Source organism: Dendrobates tinctorius, unplaced genomic scaffold (genome assembly GCF_039654945.1).
Source record: "Dendrobates tinctorius isolate UK_male_01 unplaced genomic scaffold, ASM3965494v1 ptg000028l, whole genome shotgun sequence".
Lineage (NCBI taxonomy): Eukaryota > Metazoa > Chordata > Amphibia > Anura > Dendrobatidae > Dendrobates > Dendrobates tinctorius.
The window spans coordinates 57,126,514-57,139,494 of record NW_027361696.1 but is presented as its reverse complement, the minus strand read 5'-3'; the positions used below and the strand labels follow the sequence as shown (position 1 = coordinate 57,139,494).

Sequence of the window (12,981 nt, the reverse complement as noted above, 5' to 3'; positions counted from 1 at the left end):
AAAAAAGGTTGAAAAGTTCCAGGGTGCCGAATACTTTCGCAAGGCACTGTAGGTGGGTGAGCACATGGGGGAGAGATTCTCAACGCTGCAAAGCCTGCCCCCATCGTTACATTACTGCCCTCCCGATGAGATAGCATCGGGCCTCTATCTAGTGTGTGTATATATATATATATACATATATATATATATATAGTGGTGTAGTGACCACTGTGTCCGCTAGGGGATGCTGTGTGGATGTCCCAGAAGAGAGGATGAGTGGCAGAATACTGAATGACCGTTATGCATCTCAATGTGGATGGCCTTGGGATGGAGACTTGTGTGTCTGTTGATCAGCAGTGATACTGCTGAGGTGCTGTTTCAATGTGTTTGGGAAGTCTCCAGGTAACTGGTGAGATGGGCGGAACTAGTTACCTACAAACCCACCCAGGGGGTGTGTTTAAGAACACTATTATAAAGTATGTATGAGTGGTTGAAGGACCTGTGATGGGGTCATAGCCATGTGACCCGGTGGGCTTGGCTACAGACCATATAAGGTGGTCAGGGTAGGTCACATGGAGTGAATGCAGGGACATGGTTGGTCCATTTTGGAAGGTCCCATCTGACAGAGAGTGAACACTGTGTGTAATGGCTGCACGTGCCTGGTAATTCCCTGGAGGGAATGGATGTCTGCAGCCCGGTGAAGGAACCATGAGTGAACCCTGACGGGTGAGATAACTGAGGCTGAAGAGCCTGTGTATGCATAACCTGTGTGACCACAGGGACTACAGAGCTGAACTCTGTCATGGACGCTATGCTGATGATATGAACTTTATGTTGCTGCTGTGGGTTTATGATGCCTAATATACCGCATGGACTGCGATTGTTTTATGGAAAACCCGTGCCGGATCTGGTTTTGTGGCTGCTAAGCGAGTATCCCCTACCCGAATGACAGCGCTACCTTACAATACATATATATATATATATATACTGTATATATATATAATTTTAATGGAAATCATTTGCTCATAGATCTTACCATTCTTAGTTGCCCTTCAAGAAGGAATTAGATTGTCCATGTTGGGTTTTATAGCACATTTTCTTCATTTTTACCCCCAGAGAGGCATAGATGCTATGTGTCTGAGCAGACTTGCCAATAAAACATGGCCATGAACCAGTGTGTTGTAACGTGGGTCTGTAAGAGGTTGAATAGCAGCACTAAAATGGCTTCTATGGACAGACTTGGTGCAAGCTACTCTGTTTACGAGATCCTAAGAGTTATCCCTTGTACAGGGATTTGTACTTAAGCAGGGGTCACTGGGTTGGAGCCATGGAGTCAACTGCTAGCCAGTGCTACAGGCTGGCAGAAATTAGGGTTTGGTAGCTAGATCAGAATCAGGAGGTCAGTGTAGGGACAGAAGCATAAGGAGAGTAGTCAAAAACAACCCCAAGTCAAAATTAGGAATGAACCATTATTTCTGCCAGCCTGTAGCACCGGCCAGCAGTTAATTCTGTGGTTCCAACTCAGTAGCCCCTGTTTAAGTACAAATCCTAGTACAGGTGATAAAGTGTGAAAATCAAAGAAACTCTTCGGATCTGGTAAACAGAGTGGCTTGCACCAAACAAGCCCAGGTCAAAATTAGGAATGTCCAATAAGAATACAAGCAAGATACACAATTGTTCACTGCAACTAATCAAGTTATAACTGGCAGTGGGTGGACAGCAGGATTTCAGTAACTTAAATAGCTAGCATCCCCACCCATGCCTCACAGCAGATAGAAAAGCACAGACATACAGTAAGTTAACTCTTATTCCGCCTGGATGAAGATACAAGTCCCAGATGACACAGAATTAGGGTTGTTGCCTGCAATGAGAATGTAGCACTGCACGGCGACAAAAGCAGAGACAGGAAGAGCTGGCACCAATATAGATATCACATGTGTGGGTTTTAATGTTAACAGGGTATAACAAAACAAAGTACATTTCAAATCTTTTGGTCATCAAGGGGAACAGTCTTCCCAAAGAATAGGCCAATAATCATAGGTTATTAAGTTATTGAAAATCCATCACGGTAAAAGCTGGTCTATATTAGGAATGGTCTTCAATTGGTGGTCTTCTGGCAATGTTGCCCTAAAAATTGTTATATGCTATACAGTATATTACACAGTTCTGTATATATTGATATTTTATGTCACTTTACACTCCACTTAATTTTCTTGCCCTCTGCTTCTCCTCCAGTGCTCCTCCATGCCTGTCTAGGTGCTAGTACTAAACTCAAAATTGATGTTATTCCTTCGAATCCTAAAGCTGGAAACACTGTCACACTCAATGTGATTGGAGTCGAGGGTACAATTCTTTTTACATCTTGGTATAGAGGACTGAGCACCAGTGCAACGGATCAGATATTAACTCACGTCAATGGTAAAGACATAAAAGGAGAAAAATTCTTTTCAGACGCTAGTTGCAGCCAAAATGGCTCATTGGTGATCCAAAATTTTCAGACTTCATTTAATGGTGAATACACGGTTCAGATACAGACAAACATAAATCTACAAGATGGACAAGTCACAGTAAATGGTGAGTAAACATGAAATATTAAAATCTTGAGAGACGGAATGACCACTCACAGCCATGACCAGATTTCCCATTTGGTCCATGATGATTGGTGGCTTTACTCATTTGCTATTCCAGTAAGGGACAGCAGGATCAGATTTTATAAATACAATATAATTTTTAATGCTTCAAATTAAAATGTGGCTTGCCAATACCTCACAACAATCATCTACAAATGGTAAAATGATAAAGTGAACCAAAGCTCGAAAAGATGGTTGGATCTTACCATTAGAAATTTTCGAATCGCCAAAACATCAGACAGGAGGGAAATAATGTCAGATAGGTAAACCTAGGTTCCTTGTCTTGCCCAGGACCATAGGGCGTATTATCCATGACTACTAAAGCTGGCTCCACGAATGGCCTGGCACATGTGGCTTTCATAAAGGAACTTTTTTAAGCATAATTTCAACTGATAACCTTAGTAGATTAGTATTATCAGGGTACTGTATGGCGCAGGGGCGGACATATCATTGGTGCACAGGGGCCCAAGAGGAATGGATCCATTTCTACCTCCAAAATAGGAGAAATTGTGCATTATGGTGCGCTACTGGATTACCAAGAGCCCATATATTGTTTTTTCACAGAGCACTTTTCTGTCTCTGTCCGCCAGTGGTATTTTAGTATTTTTTATGTATACATTATTTGGGTAAATTTAGCAACTGAAGATCTAGAACACAGGAAAATTCTATGAATTTGGAATATAGTTTATTTTATTTGAACTAATTTATTAATGATTTTAATTTTTTTTTGCTAGGTGTTGCATCCGTGGCGCTCTCCCCTTTGACTATTCTATTAGGGTTACTATTATACTCTTCCGTCAGTTATTTATGATAACAAGTTAATTAAAGGTAAGCAATTCTATTATTTATTTTTAGAAAGAAACCATTATTTTAGGCAAAGTTTAGGATAGTTTTTGTTATACACTTATAAGGAGCTGTAGAAGCAGTGCCTTCTCGTAACCTGGGAGTCTTCATCTGGCATCTGAAGACATAAAATGATTCATATTCTAATTCCCTGCTTTATTAGCTCCATTAGAATATGTATGATTTATTTATCCATAAATTCAGGTTGTGCCAAATGCATCAGAACATTGAACACATTATGGAAATATTCTTCATAATTTCCGGAACTTCATGTTGTTTAATGTGGATTAGAAAAATGTTAGCAGTAAGTTTTAAGGTTTGCATAAGAGTTCGTGGCCACGGGACTCCTGACCTGAGTGTGACAGCCTCGCAGAATTATATGAAGTTGTAAGGCTAAGGCCGGGAATCCCGCAGACAGTCCAGGCTTGGATGTGTTGCACGAACGTCTACATGACCCTTTAGGCTGCGTGCCCACGTTTCGGTTTTTTTAAGCGTTTTTGATGCGTTTTTCGGGGTCAAACTGCATCAAAAACGCTTAAAAGAAGCATCCCATTCATTTTAATGCATTTTGGCCTTTTTGTGCCAATGGATGCGTTTTTTACCGCTAAGGAAACGCTTAGCGGTAAAAAACGCAGCATGCACATTAATTTCCACTTAGGTCCGCGTTTTTGGCTATTTCCTATAGCCCAGAAGACGCGCAGAAAAAAACGCATAAAAAACACGCGTTTTTTCTGCAAGAAATGTGCAAAAAACGCCCGTTTTCTGGAAAGGAGACCCGTTTCCTGAGCATTTAAAAACGCTAACGTGGGCACATAGCCTTAAACATTTTTATTGCCTGCTCATTAGAGTTGAGCAAATTCACAGGAACCTGGTCTAGTAGCCATATCAGTAGTCCGGGGTCACGGGACTGGAGCTCTCCTTCTACCCCTGGCGTCCTCAGTTCCTCTTTCACAAAGCCAACTAATCAAAAGAGATGCTGGAGACACTGGTAGGGGCAGTTTGTACAGCTCCTGAAGTTGTAACGCTAAGGCCAAGAATCCCGCTGACACTCCGTGCTTGGTCGTGTTGCATGAACGTCTACATAAGCCCTTAAACAATTCTATTGCCTGCTCACTAGGGATGAACAAATTCACAGGATCCTGATCTGTGGCCATATCAGTATCAGTAGTCTGTGATCACGGGACGGGAGCTCTTCTCCCACCCCTGGCGTCCTCTGCTCCTATTTCGTAAAGCCAACTAATCAAAAGAGATGCCAGAGATGCCTGTAATAGGAGGCAGTTTGTACAGTTCCTGTCCAACGTTCATGGAATACTCATAATAAAAGAGCTGTATTTGCAGTATATGTACATATAAAGAAGACCTTTCACAACTTTCTGGCACATAATACCAGGAATGTAGATAAAAAAAAATTTTACCATTCTTTTTGTTTCTCCACTCTGTTGTGGAGGGAGAAATAGGGCACTGAAATTACTGGCGTCAATTTTCTTATCGTTCAACTGGGCGTTTATCACGCTGCTGCTATGTAGGTAGATGAAAGCTCCACTAGATGGCAATAGAGTGGAGGGAGGACTGCACACAGCAAGAGCAGACCTGCAGCGCAGCAGCAAGGTTACCAGCAGGTGGCAGCAGAATAGTCTAACATGCCAGGTTAAATCCTAGGCTGTAGCGCAGTACCAAAGGAATAAGCAAACTCAGGGTCAGAGACAAGCCATGGGGTCAGTAAGGGTCAGGAGCGGATATGTCAAAGACAAGAGACAAAAGCAGGTCAGGGTCCAAGCCGAGTTCAAGTACCAAGAAGTCCAGACACAAAGGGGACACACAGAGTCGGGACAGGGAGCATGGAATAACACAGACACGGGTCGAGTCAGGAATAACAGCAGGACAAATCAGGGTGTAACAGAGTCAGCTACTCACTTCGTAGGCAGAACTATATCTGACATAGCCTGCAGGAAGCAGCGACGATAAATAGGAAACCTGAACCCAGAGGCTGAGAAAGGTTAACCCCTGAAATGACCAGACTGGGAACATGGAAAGACAGAACTCAAAACCCGGTCTGCATCATGACAGCGTTTCATTTTTTTCAGATCTGTGGGTGAGTAGTCACTAGGAGGTTGTCCAATCATAAAAAGGCAGTGTCACAGTGGGAAAAAATAGGTTACAGTCACACGACTATTTTTCTCTCATCCGAGAAAATCTGTCCAATTTTGCAATCAGTGTTAGATCAAATGGTGGTCCAATTTTCTCGGATCTGGAGAATAAAAAAAAATTCTCAATTTTCTCCATTCTGTCAGTACGTGAAAATCCGACCACACTCGGATGTCATTCAAGTGTGGCCCGATTTTTCCAACAGACTCATAGACATGAATGGTGGAATGTGTTCCAAATCGGACGCAACTTGTCCATGCTGCAATTTTTCTCCTCTGTCTGTGGATACAATTGGACATGTGCACAGTCCCGTAGAATAACATGGAGATAAGTGATATCTGTTGGAACGACAGATTGCACTGGTCTGATTTTTACGGATGTGTGCATGAGACCTTAGAGTAAGGAAGGAGTTAAAACCCAAAATCTCATAGGGTGTGGTAATTCTCATGAGAACACAGTGAAATACAGAACTGCTGAAGGGTGCGCCTATGTTGGGTGGATGCAGGGAGTGATTTTACTAAATATGTAGCTCTGTATTCTGCTATTTACTCCTATTTTAGAAACCTCTAAATTTATGCATGTGATGCCTGTTTTCAAGAAGCTATATATAAACGTTTTCTCACTTTGAGCGGAGACGGTTAGAAATCACATGCCCGTGTGTTTTACCAGCACTGACAGAATCCCAGAAACGTAGGCCTCATTCAGGCGCTCGATTTTTGCGGACGAGTGCTGTCCATATTTTTCACGGATAGCACTTGTATCTGTGATAGTCTATGGGGCCATTTACATGTCTGTGATTTTTCACGAATCGCGAGGTCCATGGAAAATTGCGGTGACATGTCAGATTTTGATTGGAGGATCAAAATTTGCAATGCAAGTCAGTGGATCCTTGAAAAAATTGGAGTGCACTCGGTTGATATCCAAGTTTGGTCCCATTTTCACGGACTCTCAGAATAAAGACGATGGAGAAACTTAATTTTTTTATTTCTTCACATACAAGAAAACAGATCGAACTCTGATCAGTCTGAAGAGAATAATTGGTAGATTTTCTCGTACTTAGAAAATACTGACATCTGAATGAGGCCTTAGAATTAAAGTTATTTTTACCTTGCCCACAATTCTGACCTGAAATGAAATGCTCATATAGAAGGTCAGTTGCTGACCTTGAGAGACTTTATCTGTCGCTGCCTCTTTCCTGGCACTTACAGTAAGTAATACAGTGGTAGGTCTGTCGTCTTTATCTGATCCCGTGATGTTCCTCACTCTGCTGCTGCTCTTCGCCTCTACTTCCAAAGGTTTAATAAAAGGAAGTCCCGGAGGGGAGATGTTGTCAACACGGTCACACTTGCAAAATTCTGACCTTCTGTTTGGGTGATCATTTCAGAACTGTGTGAGTCCACTTTTTCCTCCCTATACTGCTGCTTTTTATGATTGGACAGCGTCATAGTAGGTTAAAAGTACACGCCCACCGAGCTGAAAGAAATAAAACTCCCTCTTGAACAATAAGAGAAATTGCCGCCGGTAACTTCAGCGCCCTTGATCTCTGGTGAACAAAAATGGTAAAAAATTTTTTTTATCTACAGTCCTGATACTATATGCAGGAATGTAAAGTTTAAAAGTTGTGAAAGGTCCTCTTTAAAGAGAACATGCCCCTAGGTTTTCCCAATATAAAGGACTAGCATATTTAAACCCTCTTTTACAGTATTCTACTATGCTATATGTTTGTCCCCAATTCCCTATGCAAGGCACAAAAAAGACCTTTAAAAACCTAATGGTACTGTTTAGTATGGACATCATTGGTATTGATCTGGCACCTCCTCTCTTACAATCACCCTCCTCCTTCCCTGCTTCATGTGGATGACACGTCCTACGTCATCCACACGGTGTCATCCATCGCGCTCCTGCGCAGGTGAACTTCTCTCTGCCCTGCCAAATTATTGTAATGCTCATGCGCCGGCTTTACTTCCAGGTTATCGGCACACTTTAACCTTTCCTGGCGCATGCGCGCTACAATATTTTGCTCTGCTCTAGGCAGGGCAGAGAGATGTACACCTGTGCAGGAGCGCAATGGGGAACATTGTATGGATGACATAGTAGGCGTCATCCAGACGAACCATGGAAGGAAGACAGTGATCGTAAGAGGAGGAGCCAGATCTAAACCAGAGATGCCCGTCGAACCAGACCACACCGTCTGTGAGTGTAATAAAAGCTTTTTGTGCCTTGCATATTGAATTGGGGACAGACATACAGCTTCCTAGTAAGCACTAAAAGAGGACTTACAGGTGCTGGTCGCACTTTATATTGGGAAAACCTGGTGACAGCTTCTTTTTAAGGGGACCATACACATTATTAGATCAAGGCTAATGGAAATGACAGATTTCGACTACAGTATAATTCTTTATTGTCAACTGGAGTGAAGAAGTGAATGATCATTTTTTTTTTTTCACCAATGGAAATTAGTAATAATTCAATACTCTGGTTGGGCATGTTAGATTTGTTTGACTTAAGACAGACAATATTTTTTATGGACCCTGTGAGACAGTGACCGTCATTGTTGTAAATAGCCATTATGTGTCACAGTGGAGGAGGTACACTGCGCAGTAAGCCAGAAATGTTACTCTGGGACCTGTAGTTCTATGAGCTTTTGTTTTGTTTACATAGGGGGGGCTTACAAGGTTAGCCGGAGAGCTGGGTGGGACTGGCTAACCACACACACCTCCCACCTATGGGGGTGGTTTCAGCTACATAATGTGACCATGGTTTAGGTCTCATGGTTGGTGTGTAAGGTCCTGGATGGCCTGTTTGTTGGCAGGTCCTATGAGTGGACCGGATTCCTGAAGAGCACATGGTGAGGCCATGGACCTGAAGGCCTGTGTGTTGGAAGGTCCTATGAGTGGATAGACTTCGTAAATAGCACATGGAGAAGCGGTGGACCTGGATGATCACTGTGTTGGAAGGTTCCACGAGGGGACTGGATTCCTGAAGAGCACAGGTTGAGACCATGTGTGTGTAGAGTCTGTGACAGTACTGCGTTGGGGAAGCTATTAACCTTCTAGGGGTCTGGACTATCAGGAGTGCCCTGGTCGCAAAGACGGTGATCCCAGTAAGGCAGTTTCCCCAGAAGCTATGAGTGACGAGGAGTCAGCGTGTGGAGCAGGAGCTCCTGTAAGGTAACTCCAGATAAAGGGGTTATAGTAAGGGCAGACAAGTATCTGGCATTGGAACAGACTGTTGGTGCTTGTTGTGTTCCATGGATGTTATTGAACTGTGCAGTCACCCACGGTAACTGGATGAAGTGAGGTCCAGCGTTTTTAGAGACTGTAATCTAGTATCATGTGGCATGGAGTAAAATTGAGAGACATTGATACGGCGTGCGGTCGCCGATGGTAAGTGGACAGAGAGAAATCCGGCATGTTTAATGACTGTGAGTTCAAGCCGTATACTATGAAGTGCTGTGGACTATGTGTTAAGCCTGTGATATATAACATGGCCTCAAGTGGTTTATGAGTGCATAATAAACTGCATTGACTGTTTTGTGAGAAAAGACGTGCCTGTGTGCCTTCATCCCGTTGCCAAGCGAGTGTCCCCCAAAACATGCAGTAAGCGCTGCCTTACAACCCATTGAAAAACCTTAATAAATCATTATGATTACCCGTGATACTACATGTCTACAGACCGTAATTATGATATGCGATGTCAGCTGCATTCACTGTAAATTTTAAAATAATGATAATTACAATCAAAATCATTTTTTCTAAGTTTTTTCAGCTTCAAAAAATCATAGATGCCTTCAATTTTTTATTTATGGACAGGGCAAAAGAAGTGACCAATTTTTACAGACTGTCCTTCTAGGACTGTAATGGACAATCCATGTTTGACGGCAGGTCAGGGGAAATCTGTCAGCAGATATCTGTGGTCAGATTTGGGAGTTAATCTAAATGATCTGATCGCTATAATCTGCAGTTGTCAAGTACCAGAATCTGCCTGAAGAGGGTGACATCACTAGATCAGCTAATTGCGGCGCAACTGCAATTGACACCTTACCATCTGCAGTAGCAGTGGAGGAGAATATTGATGAATTGCCACCAACGCTTAGCAGCTGTGCTACACATATGCATAATTGGAGAAAAGAACAAAAGGAAATATACTGAGCAAAATAAAAAAAAGCAAAAAATAAAATGTTTTTGCCAGGTTCCAGCATAGAGTCTTTGCCAATGTCTTCATGCTGGTTTACATGCGATCTGTCCCTGGTGCTCAGAGTTGGACTTGGGGAAAAAGAGACAATCTCCACCTACTCTATGTTACACACAACACTAAAGGAGCAGCCAGACAGACATATAAATCAGACCGAGATCGGAACGCAGTGCACAGACCGCCAGGCAGTCCGAGCTCTGCGTACCGATCTCGGTCCTACTTTTACGGCCATCTGACAGTGCCCTAAACGTGAGGTTGTGGTCCATGAGAAGCACTTCAAGAAACCATTTAGGGATACATTTAAAATAGAGGCAGGCAACTTCTTGCCAGCAGAGATGGGCGAACCCGAAAAGAAATGTTCGTCATTCTTACCGGACAGTCACTGTTCAGGCCTGAAGGCTGAAGACGGACTTTATGCTGAAGTCCGGTACAGTCAGGCTCGGACTGGCCCATAGGGGAACAGGGGAATCCCCCGGTGGGCCCCTGTGCAAATCAGGGCACCCAATCCCACTGTATGGGCAGTACTTGTCATAATTCACTTGATTCATCCTTCATTAACCAAACTATACAGTGTATTATTATATAGAGATAAAGGTAAATTTGTGAACAAGGGTTGTGTAATATTTGTATACAGGTGAAAAGTTGGCCCCCCAAAGTCAATGTTACTGGTGGGCCCTTGGCACCCCAGTCCGACACTGGGTACAGTGTTCAGGGTAAGTCTGTGGTGGCATGGAGGAGAGAGGGAGAAAGAGAGAGAATTTTTTTTCTTAGCAGTTTCTGAAGTCATTATTTTCAATGAGATTCTGGTTCTGATGGAAGTTTGGGTTCTGTTCTAATACCCGAACTGAACTTTCCAAAAATTTTGGGTCAGGTATCAGAACCCAACTTCAACCTGTCTGCCTATCACTACTTGCCAGCATAGATGATAAATACTGGAAGGTTTCTTGTAAGCTGTAACATAAGGGGACACACATATATAACAAAAATTTAAGTAGTTATAGCTGTAGAATAAAGTCTAGTATTTTATGAGTCCTGGACTCATAAAATGTTTACTTTTATTTTTAGAATTTCGCAATTATTCTGACATGAAGTCTCAAAGTAAGCACATCAGCATCATCAAGTCTAATATATCTATTTGTTAATCTATGCAGTTTGTGTTGCGAAATCTGGTGATTGTTCTGTTGTAAAAGGAATTGCAACTAGATTCTTACTATGAGCAGCATGAATCAGCACATGGCTCCACGATTGTAGCCAGGTGTGGAGAGACACAGTCTGGTGTGGCTTCCAGCTGGCTCCTCCCAGCACTGCTTCAGTTGGTTGACAGGTCTCTCCATGGCTGGTCTCTAATAGGGTCTCTCTCTATGTCCATGCTGACTTTTCAAACTATGTTTTCTCTGAATCATAATGACGTTTCAAAGTGAAACATACCTAGCTGCGTTCATGCAGCCAAGCTCTAATTTATTGTGCCCATATTTTGGGCAGCACAAATCTAATTTCAGGTTGCCTTTGAGAACTGTAAGGTCTCCATAACATTCTTTTTGTCTACCTTTTCAGATGCAATGCCGCTAAGATTGTAGATGGTACCTAAGATAAAAACAAAATGAGCAAATACTCTGTAATAAGTAAGTAAATGTACATTTCGATAAAATAGGGCACGTAGTTAACAATATTTTGATTAAAAAAAGTGTAAGCGCCATCCCACCGCGACAAGGTGTACCCAATCGGGACAGTATCTAACTCTTGTAGTTCATCTTAATATGTGGGAGCAGATGTCGAAATGGATAAGGATAGAACTGAATCGGGTCCCGACTGCAGCGACCCATCTGTGGAAAGCTATATAAACAAAACAGATGTTTGTGCAAAGTACAAGAAACTGAAACAAAACCAAAAAAATGAGCCAGACCATATGTTGGTATAAGTGCAATGGATAGGGATGCATTCACTCTGTGTCCATTTAACAGACAGAACCCAAGAAAAAAAACTAAATGAGCGAATACCCTATAATACGTAAGTGAATAGTAATAGTTCATGTAAATAAAATAGGGTAGAAGCCATCCCACCGCGACAGGGTGTACCCAGTCAGTACAGAACCTAACTCTTGTAGTTCACCACACTATCTGTCAGCTATATAAACAAAATGGACAGCCGAAAAAGGGGAAGCCATGCTCCTGTTTGTACTATTCACTTACTCACTACAGGGCATTTTCTCATTTTGTTTTTATCTTAGGTTCTGTCTGTTAAATGGCCACAGTGTGAGTGCACCCCTATGCATTGTAATTATACCAACATATCCTCTAGATCATTTGTTTTGTTGAAACACAAGAAGAAAACGGAGCAATAAGTCCAGGGTATAGTATATAAAAAGGTATAAATGTATTCAATAAATCAAAAAAGACATATATCTATACATATAATACTTTATAAATCAGTTTCAGAAGTTTTCAGAGGCAAGATCAGGTAGAGCATGGCAAAAACATCAATACTACATCAACAGGGCAATTAACTTCTCATAGTAGGAAAATGCACCACTGGCATATGTAAATATGTGAGTCATTGTATTATAGTGTGGGGAAAGAGATATACCAGGACCCCATTATAAGTCTGTACTCGGAGTTGCAAAAATTCCCAAGAGCACGCCCCATACCATCACAGCAGACTCTTACCCCTTGTAGGATGCAGGAGACACGTGCCACTAGCCCCAATGTGCGTTTCGCATTGGCTTCCTCAGGGGGCCATGCTTTTGTTTTGTTTCAGTTTATTGTCCTTTGTAAAAATAGAGGTATGGAGCTCCCGTTTTATGTTGTCCATTATGTTTATATACACTCACAAACAAAAGGGTAACCATGCACTGAACTTTTGATTTTCAGGCTCCATATCTCACCATCCACTACTGCTTTGATTGTGAGACTTCCATCATTTTATAGACAATCATCTCGTTCATATATCTGACTTCTAACTATTTTGCATAAAATTAGTTATGCAGATTCTTGTAATTTCCCTGCATTGTTACTGTTTTGCACCTGGTGGCGGAAAAATCTTTTTCTTCCTGTATCTTACAAATTACAACCTGTTCTCACATTCCCTAATAGCTCAAAGTGTTATTAGGTTGAATCCCAAGTGAAAGGTCACTGGTGCGAATCAAGGAGCAGCCATGAAGATGATTTCCCAAGAAAAGAGAAACAGCCTCATA

The 12,981-nt window shown here is 42.1% G+C and overlaps 1 protein-coding gene across 4 annotated transcripts in view; it reads left to right on the top strand.

Moving 5' to 3' along the window:
* LOC141085425 (cell adhesion molecule CEACAM16-like) overlaps positions 1–12,981 on the top strand; it is a 74,353-nt gene that overhangs the window by 58,658 nt on the left and 2,714 nt on the right. For all 4 annotated transcript variants that reach the window (XR_012231299.1, XR_012231297.1, XR_012231298.1 and 1 more), the window contains 2 exons: positions 2,215–2,553; positions 3,344–3,437. Coding sequence is in view for 1 of the 4 variants with exons in the window: in XM_073570784.1 (XP_073426885.1) it covers positions 2,215–2,553; positions 3,344–3,420 (416 nt within the window). In the remaining 3 variants the exon portion in view is untranslated. The remainder of the gene's footprint in view (positions 1–2,214; positions 2,554–3,343; positions 3,438–12,981) is intronic.